The sequence below is a fragment of the Neoarius graeffei genome, chromosome 10, assembly GCF_027579695.1.
Source record: "Neoarius graeffei isolate fNeoGra1 chromosome 10, fNeoGra1.pri, whole genome shotgun sequence".
Lineage (NCBI taxonomy): Eukaryota > Metazoa > Chordata > Actinopteri > Siluriformes > Ariidae > Neoarius > Neoarius graeffei.
The window spans coordinates 68,242,731-68,262,084 of record NC_083578.1 but is presented as its reverse complement, the minus strand read 5'-3'; the positions used below and the strand labels follow the sequence as shown (position 1 = coordinate 68,262,084).

General features: G+C 40.5%; 1 protein-coding gene across 1 annotated transcript in view; it reads right to left on the bottom strand.

Annotated features, from left to right (window-relative positions):
- Nucleotides 1-19,354, bottom strand: part of cep104 (centrosomal protein 104) — a 95,060-nt gene that overhangs the window by 56,639 nt on the left and 19,067 nt on the right. Inside the window, 5 exon segments of the mRNA XM_060932736.1 lie at nucleotides 2,918-3,283; nucleotides 6,270-6,442; nucleotides 6,840-7,044; nucleotides 8,355-8,364; nucleotides 11,709-11,864. Coding sequence (XP_060788719.1) covers nucleotides 2,918-3,283; nucleotides 6,270-6,442; nucleotides 6,840-7,044; nucleotides 8,355-8,364; nucleotides 11,709-11,864 — 910 coding nt within the window.

The window sequence follows — 19,354 nt, the reverse complement described above, 5'->3', positions numbered from 1 at the left end:
GAATTGGTTACATGTTAGAGAAATGTAGAAATACACAGAAAGTTTGATTGAGTAATTAACATAAAATTAGATCACACTGAATGCACAGCCAACACCCTTGATCCATCCATTATCTGTAATTGCTTATCCTGTGCAGGGTCACAGGCAAGCTGGAGCCTATCCCAGCTGACTATGGGCGAGAGGCAGGGTCCGTCCTGGACAAATCGGCAGATCATCACAGGGCTGACACATAGACACAAACAACCATTCACACCTATGGTCAATTTAGAGCCACCAATTAGCCTAACCTGCATGTCTTTGAACTGTAGGGGAAACCAGAGCACCCAGAGGAAACCCATGCAGACACAGGGGAAACATGCAAACTCCACACAGAAAGCTGGGCTTGAACCCATAACCTTCTTGTTGCAAGGCGACAGCACTAAGCACTACACCACCATGCCACCCCAACACCTTTGACCTAAATATTATATCACTTACATCTAAAGCACTTGTTGTTAATTAAATTATTACTGATCAGAAGTTTAATGTAATGTGTTTAACAGGAACATGGATTAAACCAAATGAGTATGTAGCATTAAATGGCACTAGCCCTCTTGGATACAGTCATATACACCAGCCTCGTCTAACTGGCAGAGGAGGAAGCATTGCAGTTATATAGGATGATGAACCCGGGGACACACAAAAGCATAGACATAAATTCAATTCATTTGAAGTTCTTTATACAAACATATGTATCCACAAAAACAAGTCTTCCCATTCTATTCTGCTCATTATTACTGACAGACCCCCAAGGACATATTCTTAATTCCTTTGCGAATTTGTGGATTTCATCTTATACCTGGTTGTTTCTTAAGTCACTCATAATGGTGGTCACACTCTTGATCTACTGCAGGGTTCCCCAATTAGTATCCCCAAGGGCCAAAGTATGTGAAGTGTGCCAAGCCAAGGGCCAAAATGTCCGTCCATTGCGCCAGTAAAAGTTGATTTATGTGCAAATGATGTTGTTGCCGCTGCTGCTGCCATCATCATCATCATCATCATCATCATCATCATTCATTCATTTATTTATTTTTATTATTATTAGTAGTAGTAGTAGCTTGTAGAAGTAATAATTTAGGCCTGCACTTTTCGTGCAGGCCATGTCATTCTTCGTTTAGGACAGTTAATATTTTTATCATCTGACTTACTTGCAATATTTCACTTAGATGGCAGACAGCTTAGCTGGTGTACACGCAGTACACCTTGACTTATGTCTTTTATGTCTCCGCGCGCTTTACGCCAGCATAGGTTGAAGGTCAAGTATACGGTGTGGGGTGAGGTCAAAATAAAGTATAGCAGTGCGCACTTTATTTCTCATATTAAGACAGGTGTGCTAGTGCCAGTGGGTCGACACGAGCCAGACATTTGGCTCTTGTGGCTGGATGTGGCCCGAAGACCACCTATTGGGTTTGGTGAGCTAATACTAACATTCAGATTAAATATAGAAAATATGTTCGCATTTACACAGTCTGAAGCTATCTCAGATCATTATCTTGTCTCATTTAAAATGTGTCTTAATAATAATAATAATAATAATAATAATAATAATAATAATAATAATAATAATATATACACCTTGCCACGCTACTGTGTCAAACATACATTTATGTCAGCAACTGCACAGAGTTTTATCAATAATCTCCCAGAGTTACCAACTTTGATTGGATCACGTCAGACCCCACAGAAATTGATCAGGCAACAGAATGCTTACAGTCAATGTTCTGCTGTACTCTAGATAATGTAGCTCCACTTAAAAGAAAAATAACTAAAGAGAAAAAACTGGCACCCTGGTATCATGATCAGACATACACCTTAAAACAGATCACTTGAAAATTAGAATGTAAATGGTGTTAAAAAAAAGCTTCCAAACAGCATGGAAAACCTTTTGAACTATAGAAAACCTTATATTACTACTAGATCAATGTATCTCTCCACCCTAGTAAAAGATAACAAAAATAATCTGAGAATTTTATTTAACACTGCAATAAAATTAACTAGGAATAAGACCACTGAATCATGCACACCATCAATATGTAGTGGTGATGAATTTTAATGGCAAAATTGAAAATATCCGGCAAAAAATAAATTCACACTATAAATTTAAAGGCAAACCATTTGATAACTCTGTAGATAACATTATAACTATATTAGATCAGCAATTAGAATTTTTTATCCCCCTTTGAGAGACCAAATTTGTTTCACTAATTTCCTCATCAAAATCAACTTGTGTATTAGATTCTTTACCTACATGTGTCTCCAAACAGACGCTACCAGAAGCAATCAAAGCTCTTCTAAAACCAATGAATTCTTTCCTTAGCACTGGTTATGTACCTAAATCCTTTAAACTAGCAGTTATCAAACCCCTGATTAAAAAACCTGACCTCAACCCCTGTCAGCTGTCAAACTACAGTCCAATATCAAACTACCCTGGAATTTATCATCTCATCTCATCATCATCTATCCCGTAGTCTGGATGACCATTGGGGCACCACTGAAGACCTAGCAACCAGTTCCCTCCATTCCTCTCTCTGTTCCGCCTTTCTCAGGGTGTTGCTGAGTTTTAGGCCTGTCCATTCTGTGATGTTATCCTCCCATCTCTTTCTTTGTCTGCTTCTTTTTCTTCCTCCTTGGACAGTCCCTTGCAGGATTGTCTTTGCAAGCCCTTCTGATCTTGTGACATGCCCATACCATTTCAATTTTTGCTTTTTCACAATGGTCAGGAGATCTTCGTGGGGCCCAATGGCTTGCTGGATTCTGCTGCATCTGTTTTTGTTGGTTATGTGGTCTTTGTAGGAGATGCCAAGGAGTTTCCAGAAGCATCTCATCTCTGTTGCCTGTATCCTTCTCTCCAGATCTGCAGTCAGGGTTCATGACTCACAGGCATACAGGAATATGGAGATGACAAGGGAGCGCGTCAGTCTGATCTTGGAGCTGAGCGAGATATTTCTATCTTTCCAGATGGTGTTCAGTTTTGACAGTGCTGTTATTGTCTGTGCAATCCTGCATACTATTTCTGGCTTGGATCCCTGGTCTGATACAATGGCTCCCAAGTACTTGAAGCTTTGAACTGTTTCCAGCTTTTGGCCATTGACCCTGATATCAGTGCTGATGCAGTTGGTGTTGTTGGTCATCAGTTTGGTCTTCTCTGCACTGCTTTCCATGCTGTAGGCAGTGGAGGCCTTATTCAGGCATTCTACTAGGCTGGCGATCTCTTTTTCTGATCCTGCTAGTCCATTAATGTAATCTGCAAAGCAGAGGTTTGTGATTATTCTGCCACCAATGCTGACTGATCCCTCATGATGATAACAGCCATTGTTAAAAGCGCTATGCAAGAAAGATATTTAACAATATCCATTGTTAAAAGCGCGATGCAAAAATGAAGGAAACTCCACGATGTTACCTGGGAGCATTCCTTTGATGACTGACTGATTGTTTGATAAGTGAATGACTTTTCTCCATCAACACTAAGTGTTGCAAAGTCATGCTCAATTGTCCTTTCACAGAACAATGACATGACATCAATGTCGGTGTTGGAAGGTAGAAACAATGAGGCATAACCTGATTCTTCAACTCACGACAACCTCTAAAATCAACACACAACCAAAGAGGCATATCAATCCTACTGTTGATATCACACTGCCTTTGAATGAATGTGAAAACCCAATCTCAAATCCCTTTAGTGGTTACATGTATATCTGAATATGATTCTCCTACTGTGTACCTTTGAATAATAGTCATCATTTCCAATACTGGAGACCCATTATAATGCAATTCTTTTATTCTCCTGTTATAATACACCTGACGTGGGTGTTGACGCTGAAAAAATGAACAGAGACTAGGCTCCCCAGGAGCAGAAATGATAAAGAAATGACTGTTAGACACTTTAGATATGTAATTTTTTTTTTGACATATCAGGGTGTTGTCAAACATACTTTTTTAACATTGCATGTAAAGTTTTTAAGTAGTATTTTAATTTTGTAACACTAATTTTACTGTTTATTTTCATAAAATTTTTATCAAACGTGAATTGTTCTTGGGTGGCATGGTGGTGTAGTGGTTAACACTGTCACCTCACAGCAAGAAGGTCCTGGGTTTGAGCCCAGCGGCCGGCGAGGGCCTTTCTGTGTGGAGTTTGCATGTTCTCCCCGTGTCTGCGTGGGTTTCCTCCGGGTGCTCCGGTTTCCCCCAGAGTCCAAAGACATGCAGGTTAGGTTAATTGGAGGCTCTAAATTGACTGTAGATGTGAGTGCGAATGGTTGTTTGTCTGTGTGTCAGCCCTGCAATAACCTGGTGACTTGTCCAGGGTGTACCCCACCTCTCACCCATAGTCAGCTAGGATCAGGGCTGTGCAAAGACCTTTGGAGGGGCAGGGGCTCAACATTCAAAAAAGGGCACTTAGAACAAATTTTTCACACAAGTTAACTTTATTCAAAACTAAATTTCAATTGCAACTGAACATTCTGTGTGTGTGTGTGTGTGTGTGTGTGTGTGTGTGTGTGTGTGTGTGTGTGAGTGAGATCCATCTAAATGCTGCAGTATTCTTCAAAGCAGCAGTCTTCGGTTTGCCATGTTCTTGAAAATGTCTATTACAACACTGTATTCAATATGGATATCTTTCTCAATTGCCAGCAGAAGAAGGTCTGACAGCCTAGAATATGTTGTGGATGTCGTCATTCAGCCTTAAGTTTTCGAAGCTGCTAGAATATGTTATTAACGCCGTCGTTCAAACTAAAGTTTCCGAATCTGCCATGTTAATGAAATGGATGGAGCAAACGGTTTAAATATAGCCTAGGCGGCTTCATTAAATGATAAACAACCCTACGCATTTACTGTTGTGTTCTAAGCTGCACAATATTGCATGTTCAGATAAGAAATGAAAGGAGACTTTCAGTGTGACCTTACCATGCCGTTCCTCGCACTGTCTCCCACTGTCAACCGCCTGCATGCGCTTTCTGCACGGAGGTTCACTGAATGCATGACGTCACGGATTGATGCCCGCATTTACATAGAAAAACGTTATTTTATAAATCTATAATTTCATATATTATTGTCAAATTGTAGAGAATATTGATGTTGGAGCTAACTTATCTTTTACAAATATTAAAAAAATAAACCAAAACAACAAAACAGTCCCTATGAAAAGGGCACTTTGGACAGCAAACAGAAAAGGGGCAGGGGCTAGATCACCTGTAGCACCGGTTCATTGCACGTGGGTGGCTAGGATAGTCTCCAACTTGCCTGCGGTAGAACAGGATAAGCAGATAATGGATAGATGAATTGTTCTCTATTGTTCTTTTCCTTTATTTATCAGTTATTGTTCTCTTAACATTTTATTAAGTAAACACCAGTTAAAGTGACACAGGTCAATATGCTGGTTCAGGAATCATTTAATCCACTCCCCTTTCTGAATTGTTTGAGCTGATACCCTCAATACAATTGTCTCAATACATTTTATTTCCTAATGCAGGGCATCCTAACCATGTGTTAATCTGTTTACAAACTGCTCGGCAGCCAGTTTGGAAAGGTCATGTGAGGTCATGCGCGGGTCAGAGGTCGCGACTACTGAGACACAGCAAACATGGCGGATTGCCCAGATCAAACAAAGACTCCTAAATAGAGACCAAAAAAAGACAATTTTAAAAAATGACACTGTCAGAGGCAAAACGTGCCAGAAAAAAAGAGGGAAAAAACATAGCAGACAAGCCAAGTAAATATTGCTGGCGAGCTTTCCTGATGGAGGGACGAAAAGGCAAAAACAAATGCAGCATCTGATGCCAACTTTGCCAAGATGCTGCTGGACAGGTGAGTGACAAAAGAGTTTGCACTTTGAGAAACATCAACTTTTATACAGGATAGAATTGAAATATTCCAAATCTAAATGCACCCGTGAGCTTGAAGGCTCTCGAGGGCTCACTTCTGTGTAAGAGGCCACCGGTTCTGTGAGGTTTGTTGCGACCTCGCTCATTATAATGAGGATAAATTTCGGTCATTTCTGTACCCAAGTGTAAATATTAGCGCAGTGTTTTTCCAGTCCATTCTCCTTCACAGGCGAGGCAGTGGGCAATACAGCATGTGATTCAAGTACCTAGAGGCTATTCTAGCTCTACTGGGTACTATTCATCTTTTTAATATATTGACCTGTATCACTTTAATACTTCATAAACTAATAATACTCCCATTCACAGAATATTGTCCAGTGAAATAAGACAACAGATATATTGATGTCAGACTCACAGATGACACTTTATCAGTAAGTGCTATCTCACAGAGGAACACTGCTGCTCTCATCATGTTCGTCAGTTCAGTTTTTGGGGTTCCTAGTGAGACCTACACTCGTTTTTTATACACTGCCAGTAATGAATCTTCCCTATAGGACTAGGTCTTTGAGTATGCTCGAGCCACCCAAGATGAGAAAAATGCCAGAAAAAATGTACAGCGTTCTCAGACCATCACAATATAGTCCAGTCCTCGATGAGCTGGAGCCAGCAGAAATGTCCCCTTGCAATTATGAAATTAAACTGAATTAATTCAGAGCTTATTTACCATAAAAAAGAAGACAATAATAGTGCTATATATTAATATCTATCTGCTTTGAGTTAGTAGTTTATATGCATAAAATACAGAAAAACAACATAATGCTCTTAAAAAAGCTTCTTAGTATACAAGATAACAATAAAATGTTTTTTCTTATAATAAATATTTAAATGCTCCTTATTTTAAAGTTGTGAAGTTTTATTGTTTTTAATTTCACTGTATCTAAAGCCATCTATGAGATATTTTATAGGCTGTGTTTGCTTACCAGACTATCTAGGTACACCTCTAAAGGCAGAGCAGCTTCTCTCTAGGCTTTCTCTGGCAATGGCTCTGATTCTCCCATGACTCCAGGACTGCATGGGCTACTTGGGTCCAATGGAGAAAGCATTTGCTTGGCTAGAGTTTGGAGCTGACTCTCCAATCTCTTCATCAGGGCTGGTAGGGGCCTCTCATCATATGGCAAGAGCTGACCTAACCCATATATGCATACACAGTTATGCAATCTACACTGTGAAAGTCACTGTGAGCAGCTGTATGTTAATAATTTTTGCCTACCAATTAGTCACACACTTGATTGGTATCATGTTGTTATATCAAAGTGCTGTTGAATATTGAAACCTAATTGGTCAAACTGAAGTTTTTCCTTATTGTTAGCTTCATTAAGAGAGGCAAAAAAAAGAGAGATGCTGGTGATTGAATAATTGGTTACAGTTGCTATAATGTAACTGATAACAAGATCCATCTTGTTTCCAAGTTCCACTGTGTTAAATATAACCAGAAATGGATAAATGCATGACTGTTTAATTCCTAAAATTGTAATGCTTGCCAAATTGCAGTAGTATAAGAGGAATAAAATGCTTCGGGAAGTGATGTTATAGGAAAATAATGAATGTTGGGGTGGTGACTTCAAGTGGCATCACAGCACCCCATCGTTATTTATTTTCCTATAGCAACATGCCCCGTTGTGTTTTTACTCCTTACTTGAATCATGTTTTTATTTTAATAATTTCATTTTACTTATTATAACCTTCCTATTGTTTGATTTCCTAATGAGTAAAAATTGGTTGTCACTAAAGGGACCAGTAGTCAGGCCTGTTTTTCATGTTGTGACATTACAAGAAGGTGGAGTTAGGTGGAGCAGGTAATAACTCCTTTTAGTTCAGGCTCACTCGAACAGATGGAAGAAGTCTCTGTCACCCATACACCATGTGTATGGCACAGCCAGCATGTAATATGAGAACGAGGAAGGCCACACAAAAGAAAGCACTGAGAAAAAAAGATAATATCCATGCATATGTTCATAGATGTCTCACAAGATCCTGAGTAGTTAGCAGATTGGGAAGCAGTAGAAAATGCAAAAATATTAACAAACTTTACACACATGCCATGTCAAAGGTTTTCTGAAAAGATCTGCATGAGGTGTGCATTCTCCAAATGGTGGTGTTTGGTCTTTTCAAAGGTTCATTAATTACATTCAAAGTATGCAATGTCATCGGGGCAAAAATACTTGAGTAATTGTACTGTACTTCATTTCTATACTTAAGTATTATTTTGGGGTATTTATACTTTACTTGATTGTTATTGAAATCAAATACTTGTATTCTTACTTAATTACATTTCCTAAAAATACCCTTACTGACTGTATGCTATGCATCAACAGAATGGTCTCCATTTTATTTCCATTTTCCATGTAAAGCATCCAAATCAAGCTCATCAAAGTAGAAAGTCATCATCTGCCATGACCTTCTCATGCTACATGACATAGTTAATGCTGTAGCTACCTGTGTGTATCTGAAAACAGATAAACCACCAGACAGCAGTGTTAAACCTGAGGATGAGTGCTCCTGACCCTACCTCAGCAAAATATTTAATTTGAGCTTGCAGCGCTGGCACAAATTGTTACTCTTGCTCAGGATCTTTCTACTTTATTATTATATTATTATTATTATTATTATTATTATTATTATTATTATTATTATTATTATTACTGCAATGTTTTTTAGGATGCTATTTCTGCCTCAGTTTTCAACCAGTCATCACCAAATCTCACATGAAGAATACCGCTGGGCTGAATTACGTTGCTATGATTTTTGGTGGTGATCCGGATCACCAATTCAGAATGATCCATGAAAAATGGGCTTTTCCCCCAATCACTTATAACTCTGTCAATTTTCATGATTTTTTCAGGTTTTTTTTTTTTAATTATTATTTTGTTCAGGGCGGCAGGGCGAAACTTTTCCTCACTAAGCATCACTATCTCTTACCATTCCGGATCTATAGGGTACAGTGACCAGACATCACAGTTTGTAAGAGCTAGCGCAAATTACTGTGACTTTAGTCACAGTGTCTATCTAGTTCAATATGCTGGAGTAAGAAAAGATGCATATAAAATGAGAATTCATCCCATGAAGACGTGAATTTCATCTAATTTGATAACACGTTTTAAGGTCAGTTTCACACTTGCTAACACTAACTGCAGAGGGGAACCATCAGGGCCTTTTAGGCCTTCAGAGAAGGCTCAAAAATATCAGCATTTCAAATGTTATATTTAATTTCTTTCATTATTTAATTTCTTTCATAATTTCATTATAATTAATGAACTAGTGGTTAGCGGTGTCGCCTCACAGCAAGAAGGTCCAGGTTCGAGCCCCGTGGCCGGCGAGGGCCTTTCTGTGTGGAGTTTGCATGTTCTCCCCGTGTCCGCGTGGGTTTCCTCCAGGTGCTCCGGTTTCCCCCACAGTCCAAAGACATGCAGGTTAGGTTAACTGGTGACTCTAAATTGACCGTAGGTGTGAATGTGAGTGTGAATGGTTGTCTGTGTCTATGTGTCAGCCCTGTGATGACCTGGCGACTTGTCCAGGGTGTACCCCGCCTTTCGCCCGTAGTCAGCTGGGATAGGCTGCAGCTTGCCTGCGACCCTGTAGAACAGGATAAAGCAGCTAGAGATAATGAGATGAGATGAGATTAATGAACTAAGATTTCTGTCTCCAGACTCTTCTTCTACACACACATGTAGTAATGTGATAATTTCATATGAATAAAGTTTTTTTGTGAACTTCCAAATCCCTCTATGTCTATATCCCCAAATCTATTTCCCAAGATATGCTTATTTTCTGATGTAAGAATGTTTTGACACATATCCACTGTATGTATCAAATCAAATATGTAAATTAGCGTTGTAAAATTCCGTGTAAAAAGTTGAGTGTTTATCCGAATAGCCATTTGGCTGGGTGCTAACTGGTGTATTATGTTGTAGGGATGCCAGAATGCTTTCCCCTGTCTCCGTATGTTAATAGCCCTGTCATTCATTGTTTTCCAGGTATGTTACCTTGACCATGTTAAGAAAACTCTTAAGATCTCATCTCATTATCTCATCTCATTATCTCTAGCCGCTTTATCCTTCTACAGGGTCGCAGGCAAGCTGGAGCCTATCCCAGCTGACTACGGGCGAAAGGCGGGGTACACCCTGGACAAGTCGCCAGGTCATCACAGGGCTGACACATAGACACAGACAACCATTCACACCTACGGTCAATTTAGAGTCACCAGTTAACCTAACCTGCATGTCTTTGGACTGTGGGGGAAACCGGAGCACCCGGAGGAAACCCACGCGGACACGGGGAGAACATGCAAACTCCGCACAGAAAGGCCCTCGCCGGCCCCGGGGCTCGAACCCAGGACCTTCTTGCTGTGAGGCGACAGCGCTAACCACTACACCACCGTGCCGCCCTACTCTTAAGATTTGTCAAATATTTTATTACTGTACATTTTATTTAATTTACCATGCATTGTAAACTACACTATATGATTGATATTAAGTGCATGGCAATTATAGTCAGTTTTATCTCACACAGTGAAATGTAGCCAGCCTACTGAACAGTATGTAGCCTACAGTATGGAAATGTTATTTTGTTTATTTTTATCATGCTTGGGATGTCTGGAAAGGGGAATGCCAGAATTCTTTCCTCTGTCTCCGTGTGTTCATAGCCCTGTCATTCATTGTTTTCTAGAATAAATGCTGATCCTGTAGAACAGGATAAAGAGGCTAGAGATAATGAGATGAGATGAGATGAGATGAGATGAGATGAGATGAGATGAGATGAAATGCTGACAGACGAACTCTTCGCCTCCTTTGCATCATCTATTAGCCACACCATACATGTCAACCTTTGGTCAATCAAACCTGTATAACCAACCTCCAAAATCCGTATTTCCCTTATAAAACCCGCATAAGATGCAAATTAAAATAATTTACCTAAAATTTGAATGATAATTAACGATGATATATCCAAGTTACTTTTTATTCAATATTAATAACAATAAACCTTCAGAATGAATACAAAGCTCCAATGTTCGACAAAAACACAAAGTGTCACTCTAATGTTCTGAATTGTACTCCATGACAGCTTTTTTTAGCAGTCTGCACCAATACCTCACGAGGCTGCATGTCACAGCAACTGTCTGTGTTGATCTTGCCAGAGTGCCCATTCAGAATCTTTTCAGTCGCTAGTGAAAGTCGCTCAGGTGGAAATACGCGTTTCAAACAAAATGTTACTTCCCGGTTGGCGGGATTCTCGCAATGCAGTGTGCGCATGATCAAAAGTGGAACGAAGTCTCGCTACCACAAGATAACGCGTGATTTCATAAGACTCTTTACTGGCTGTTTGTGCTTTCTGTGGTGTACAGTACGTTTGTAAATGTTATGCGCTCTTTTATCATCATGGGAATTGATTATAGCTCTAAATAAATATTGAAGTTTTTTTAAAGAATCCGTATAACTTTATTTGTACGCCCGTATACTACGTTTATTGAATCAAATCCGTATAAAATATGGACATTCCGTATAGGTTGACATGTATGCCACACAGACATTTTTAGTTATTATTAGAGTAACCGACTAGTTATAGTTGGTTACACATACCTCACCCCAGTATTTTTCACTCAGACTTAAGTATTCATTTCCCTGTGTAATTTACTTAATTACTTTTAAAATCACCATCAACAACAACACACAACGGAGCTACCTGGCAGCCTGTCGCTAATCCCTTGCAAAATCCTTTGCCCTGTTGCTTTTTTGGTGTGTTTGGCTAAGTTTTGACTGATGCTTGGATGGATTACTCTGTAGTAAGTCTTACCTGGCTTATATCAAGCAGGTCATGTAGCTCCAACTGCTAGTAGACTCAGAGCCTGTACACCGCCATCTGCTCTTTCTTCTGCTTGGCTGTGTCATAGTCCTCCCTCTCAATGGCAGTGTGCTTCTCCACATCATACCTGCCCAAACACTCCTCTACCTACACCAGAGAAAGATACAAAACATATGCACTGTATATACACATACTAGTGCATCTAAAAAAAATTTGAATATTGTGAAAAAGTAAAAGGTGAAAATAAATTTTGCATTTCATTTGGAAATCAAGGTGCTGGAGTCTAGAGGAAGAGTAGAGAGGCACAGAATCCAAGGTGTTTGAAGTCCAGTGTGAAGTTTCAAATGAAATCCAAAATTTGTTTTCATCTGAAAAGAGGACTTTGGTCCACTGAGCAACAGTCCAGTTCGTTCTCTCCTTAGCCCAGGTAAGACCATTCTGATGTCATTTCTGGTTCAAGAGTGTCTTGATATTAGGAATGTGACAGTTGTAGCCCCTTTCCTGAAGACATCTGCGTGTAGTGGCTCTTGATGCACTGACACCAGTCTCAGTCCACTCCTTGTAAAGCTCTCCCAAATTACTGAATTGACTTTTGACAATCCTGTCAAGGCTGCGGTCATTCCTGTTGCTTGTGCACCTTTTCCAGCCAGCCTTTTCAGCAATGACCTTCTGTGGCTTACCCTCCTTGTGGATGGTGTCAATGATCATCTTCTGGACAACTGTCAGGTCAGCAGTCTTCCCCATGACTGTAGTTGCGTGTACTGAACTAGACTGAGAGATACATGGTATTTATACTGTTTTACTCAAACTCGAAATGAAATGTTCTTATAATTTGAGACACTGGATTTCTGATATTCATGAGCCATAAACCATAAACATCAAAATTAAAGCAAAAAAAATAGTTTGAAATATTTCATTTTATATGTAATGAGTATAGAATATATGAAAATGTACCTTTTTTGAATTAAATTACGAAAAATGTAACTTTTTCATGATATTCTACTTTTTTGAGCTGTAGTATTACACGTATGCAATACTATTCCAAATCTTGAGCATACCCACTCATAAAACTTTTTCCCCGTCAAATTTTTATATCAGTAATGATGACATCCAGTGATACACTGCTTTCAAGGGTGTGTCCAAGATGGTAGCATGTCCTTTGTCTCTGTCAAGTGTCTGTCTGTTTTAATGTTGTTTTACTTTTTTATTGGATTTTAGTATTTTTAATGTTTTTATTTAAGGTTTTTGTGTGGATGAATGACCAACTCTTGAAGATTGGGGGATTGCTGATGTTTTTGTCTGCTTTGGAAGGCTGCTCTGCCTTGTATGTTCCGGCCTGCTCCTTCTACTTGTGGACTGGTTTTCTAGCCGTGGCCTGTTTTGAGCCTCCTGGAACCGTGAGGTGTGATTGACTTTCTGCATGGAGCTGCTGTGGTGGGATTAGATTGGTTCTAAATTGCAGCAGCATATAGCAGTTTATCATACACTGCTTTGGAGCCGGAGGCTTGTTCCATCCACCCTGCTCCGCAGCCTGAGGCCTGCTCCATCCACCCTGCTCCGCAGCCTGAGGCCTGCTCCATCCACCCTGCTCCGCAGCCTGAGGCCTGCTCCATCCACCCTGCTCCGCAGCCTGAGGCCTGCTCCATCCACCCTGCTCCGCAGCCTGAGGCCTGCTCCATCCACCCTGCTCCGCAGCCTGAGGCCTGCTCCATCCACCCTGCTCCGCAGCCTGAGGCCTGCTCCATCCACCCTGCTCTGCAACTTGAGGTCTGTTCCATCCATCTTGCTTTACAGCCTGAGGCCTGTTCCATCCACCTTGCTCTGCAACCTGAGGCCTGCTCCATCCACCCTGCTTTGCAGCCTGAGGCCTGTTCCATCTACTCTGCTTTGCAACCTGAGGCCTGTTCCATCTACCCTGCTCTACAGCTCGAGGCCTGCTTTATTCATCCTGCTCTGCAGCCTGAGGCCTGTTCCATCCACCCTGCTCTGCAATCTGAGGCCTGTTCCATCCATTCTGCTCTGTAGTCATCAATCCAACCCACGCCTCCATGAAACTTATAGTTTCCCTGTCTTCTTCTACAATGTGGATAATCATTGTATTAGGCTTTATTTCCTTGGTTGGACCAGCTGAGTGGTGGCCCCATGTACGGCATTCCTCCTCTATCTATAACATCACTTTAGGAGGATATATATTCAACAGAGTAGGCCTCATTTCTAACTATGAAAATATGACTTTCCCCCACAATTACTGTCATAGAGTTACTCTTTCAACTTTACATGAGTATAGGATAGTCGTGTGTTTGAATATATCTAAATGGCTGCTTAAGTCTAATATGTCTCTGCAGTTTTATTCTTTCTTTGTTTTGAGTGAGCATTTTTGTAATTCTACAGCCTTCTTTACAGCTAATATTTATCCCTCTAGCAAAGTGTCTGATGTAAAAGGTTGTAGCAATAGCCTTAAACGTTTAGTTTTATTATTGCTATTGCTTTCAGGGAATGTTGAGACTAATCCAGGCCCTGATACACTGGCACATTGCTATACTCCTGCAGACTTTAAATCTAGAACTGGACTTGGATTAATTCATATAAATGTAAGGAGTCTACTAAATAAGATGGACTTGTTAAAAGTCTGGATAAACTCAACAAATGCTGATATTATTGTCTTAGCTGAAACCTGGCTCACCAAATCTGTACTTGATAAGGATATTTCTATTAATGGCTATAATGTTTATCGTGCTGATCGTCCAAGAAAAGGGGGTGGAGTAGCGATGTATATTAGGAGCAATTTTGATGTTAATTTAGTGTTTAAAGAGTCAGTATCTAAAGAGCTTGAGCTGCTTGCTCTCGAAATAGAATTAACAAAGAATCACCGTATCATGTTGGTAAGATGTTATAGACCACCATCTGCTCCTAAAAATGCATCGTCTTCCATTGTTAAGTTTTTATCTCAGGTGAAATACAATGAATTACTTTTGGTGGGAGATCTAAACTGGGACTGGCTCATGCCTGTGTCTGATGACCTGAAAGCACAATGTGATTCTCTTAAGCTTACACAAATAATTGATTTCCCTACCAGACCTAACCCCAAATGTCCCCAAAAAGCAACACTCATTGATTTAGTATTAACCAACATGCCTTCCAAATATGTGTCAACAGGTGTGTTTCCAAATGATCTGAGTGATCACTGTGTGATAGCGGTCGTGAGAGACAAAAGGCTTCCTAAAAGTAAACCACGCTTTGTTGAGAAGCGGAACATGAAAATGTTTGCGGAACAAGCTTTTTTGCATGACCTTTATCATTTTGATTGGGAAAGGATTGCCCTTTTTGATGATGTTGATTTGGCTTGGAGTTACTTTCATGGAAGTTTCAGTCACTTAATTAACAAACATGCCCCCCTATGCAAATTCAGAATTAAAGGTTGTGATAATCCATGGTTTACAACCAAACTAGCAGAAGTTCTGCATGAACGAAATTCTGCATGGGCCAGGGCACGCAAATCAGGCTTGGAAACTGACTGGCTTTATTTTAGACAATTAAGAAATAAATTTACCTCTCTTCTTCGAAATACAAAGGCTGAGTTTTATTTGTCCAAGACTTCTGAAAGTCTGAAAAATCCAAAGAAATTTTGGAAAGCAATTAAATCTTTGTCGTCCACCTCATCTCATTATCTCTGGCCGCTTAATCCTGTTCTACAGGGTCGCAGGCAAGCTGGAGCCTATCCCAGCTGACTATGGGCGAAAGGCGGGGTACACCCTGGACAAAGTCACCAGGTCATCACAGGGCTGACACATAGACACAGACAACCATTCACACTCACACCTACGGTCAATTTAGAGTCACCAGTTAACCTAACCTGCAAGTCTTTGGACTATGGGGGAAACCGGAGCACCTGGAGGAAACCCACGCAGACAACATGCAAACTCCACACAGAAAGGCCCTCACCGGCCACGGGGCTCGAACCCAGACCTTCTTGCTGTGAGGCGACAGCACTAACCACTACACCACCGTGCTGCCCCGTCGTCCACCTCTAGTTAATATTCCTTCCAGTATGCTGATTGATGGCAGCAGAATAACTGATAGAACAGACATATTAAATTGTTTTAACAAACATTTTATTTCTTCTGGGTTTTTATTTAATTCTAAAAACCCCTCTAAACAACCCACACCAGTGAAAAGGCTTATAATGACCCTCTACTGGTTGATAGGACTCCTGGTAATGTTCAGGCTTTTAATTTCACACCTTTTTCTACAGCAGAGGTTGCTAAAGCTCTTAAAGACCTTGATCCTAAAAAAACACCAGGACCAGATAATTTGGAGCCTTTGTTTTTAAAACTGGCAGCTGAAATTGTAGCTGCTCCACTGTGTCACATTTTTAATCTTAGTTTGGCGATTAATGTAATTCCAAAAGTCTGGAAATCTGCATTTGTTATCCCCCTTTTGAAAGGAGGAGATCCAAATATTTTAAATAATTATAGGCCTATTTCCAAGCTGTCTGTTCTGGCTAAGGTACTTGAATCCCTAGTCAGTGAATGGGTAAAAGAATACCTGGCCACTAACTCCATCTTGTCGATTTCCCAGTCAGGATTTCGCAAAAAACATAGTACTACCACTGCAGCCTTGAAGGTTATAAATGACATAACTGAAGCCCTAGATAATAAACAGTGTTGTCTCTCTCTTTTCTTAGACTTTTCTAAGGCCTTTGATACCGTGGACCATGATATTTTGACTAAACGTCTTACAGCAGTTGGTTTTTCTGTACATGCTGTTGGATGGTTTGCAAACTATCTAAAAGATAGAAGCCAGGTTGTCGAGTTAGAGGGTGTTTCTTCTGAGGTTCAGTTTGTCCACAAGGGAGTGCCTCAAGGTTCAGTACTAGGCCCCTTGTTGTTTTCCTTGTATATAAATAATATTGGAATGAATATTCCAGATGCAACCTTTCATCTTTATGCTGACAACACAGTTATATATTGCTTTGCACCCACACCTGCAATTGCAATTCTGCAGAATGTATTTAATAGAGTGCAAGACCAACTCTGCCAACTGCAACTTGTTCTAAATGCAGATAAAACAAAACTTATGTTTTTTACTAACTCTAAATCAGCAAGATCAAGTCAGCCTGTCATTATCACCAGTAACGGTCAACAAATTGAACTTGTATCTACTTTTAAATATTTGGGGTTTTTGATTGATGACCACTTGTCTTTTAAGGCACATATTCAGTATACTTTAAAGAAGCTGAAGCTTTTACTTGGATTTTATTTTAGAAATAAGTCTTGCTTTTCTTTTAGGGTGAAACAGAAACTGGTGGAGTCAACCTTTCTTCCAATTATTGATTACGGTGATGTTATATATGAATGCCTCTGCTCAATGCCTCCACAAACTGGACAGTGTGTATCATGGTGCTCTTAGGTTTATTACAAACTGTAGAGCTCTAACTCATCACTGTGTCTTATACAGCAAAGTAAATTGGCCATCTTTATATGTGCGTAGGCTCGGTCATTGGTATGTGCTAATTTACAAGGCTATTCTTGAGATGACTCCATCTTACTTATCACTTTTAATCTTGAATAATAGGGCCTACAGTCTTCGCTCTCAGGACTTGTTTCATTTTACTGTTCCTAAGGTGAGAACAGAAATGGGAAAGAAAGCTTTTAGATTTTCTGCTCCAAGTACATGGAATAGTCTGCAGGCAGAGCTCAAACTTCAAAGTCTGGTATCTCTGAATGCATTCAAATCCATGATAAATTCCATTACATCCAGGCTTCAGGAGTGCAAATGTTTTATTGGAGATCAAATATCTGACTAAACCTTGTAAATTTACTAGTTTCGATTTTGAATTTCGGCAGCACGGTGGTGTAGTGGTTAGCGCTGTCGCCTCACAGCAAGAAGGTCCGGGTTTGAGCCCCGTGGCTGGCAAGGGCCTTTCTGTGTGGAGTTTCCATGTTCTCCCCGTGTCCGCGTGGGTTTCCTCCGGGTGCTCCGGTTTTCCCCACAGTCCAAAGACATGCAGGTTAGGTTAACTGGTGACTCTAAATTGACCGTAGGTGTGAGTATGAATGGTTGTCTGTGTCTATGTATCAGCCCTGTGATGACCTGGCGACTTGTCCAGGGTGTACCCCGCCTTTCGCCCGTAGTCAGCTGGGATAGGCTCCAGCTTGCCTGTGACCCTGTAGAACAGGATAAAGCAGCTAGAGGAGATGAGATGAGATTTGTCTTAAACACGAAATGTGCCAAAACATTTTTTACATTCTTTCCAAATCAAGGCACTGACAGCCAGCACACAATCCAGCTAAATTCAAATTAAGTTGACATATAGCATTCACATGTGACATCACACACCCTTAGGGAGAATGCTAAGGACAACGGTTTGTCCTGTAACCATTCTAACAACTGACTGACACAGAATACACACCCAGGTACACAAATAGACCTTTTAAGAATTCCTGATGTGGGTGGAGCACAGAAGCATGGCAGGTGAGACTTGATGTTCACACACAAACACTTTATTTGGCTTTTCAGCTTGCTTTCACTCACTCACTTTCGTTCACTCACTCACTCATTAACACGTTGTGGTCGGGATGGAGCCCCTTTTCTCTGCTCTCTCCCCCCTTTTATGCTCCATCCCTGTAACAAACACACACACACACACATTACAACCCCGATTCCAAAAAAGTTGGGACAAAGTACAAATTGTAAATAAAAACGGAATGCAATGATGTGGAAGTTTCAAAATTCCATATTTTATTCAGAATAGAACATAGATGACATATCAAATGTTTAAACTGAGAAAATGTATCATTTAAAGAGAAAAATTAGGTGATTTTAAATTTCATGACAACACATCTCAAAAAAGTTGGGACAAGGCCATGACCTTCTTATTGTGAGGCGACAGTGCTAACCACTACACCACCGTGCCGCCCGCCATTTGCACATGTACCCTTAATTTGATAATGATTAACAAAATCAGATAATCAGAAGTTCAAATCAGACAATATTCCTGGAATACAGTGATCTGCTAAAGGGCAAATTGTATACAACTCGCATAACATCGGGCATCAAATTCCCTCCAATTTCAAAAAACTGTAGGAAATTGCACAAGCGACTGTTCAGTTGTGCGTTTGTTTTTGTACATGAGAAAAGAAAGCAGGGCGGCACGGTGGTGTAGTGGTTAGCGCTGTCGCCTCACAGCAAGAAGGTCCGGGTTCGAGCCCCGTGGCTGGCGAGAGCCTTTCTGTGCGGAGTTTGCATGTTCTCCCCGTGTCCGCGTGGGTTTCCTCCGGGTGCTCCGGTTTCCCCCACAGTCCAAAGACATGCAGGTTAGGTTAACTGGTGACTCTAAATTGACCGTAGGTGTGAGTGTGAATGGTTGTCTGTGTCTATGTGTCAGCCCTGTGATGACCTGGCAACTTGTCCAGGGTGTACCCCGCCTTTCGCCCGTAGTCAGCTGGGATAGGCTCCAGCTTGCCTGCGACCCTGTAGAAGGATAAAGCAGCTAGAGATAATGAGATGAGAAAAGAAAGCAGTCGCAACCGAATAAATGTTAATGCTGGCAGAGCTGGCTCTCATGAGGTCAAAATATTAAGGGGGTATAACAAAGTATAACTTATTTTAATTTAATTTCTACAAGCCATTTAAAA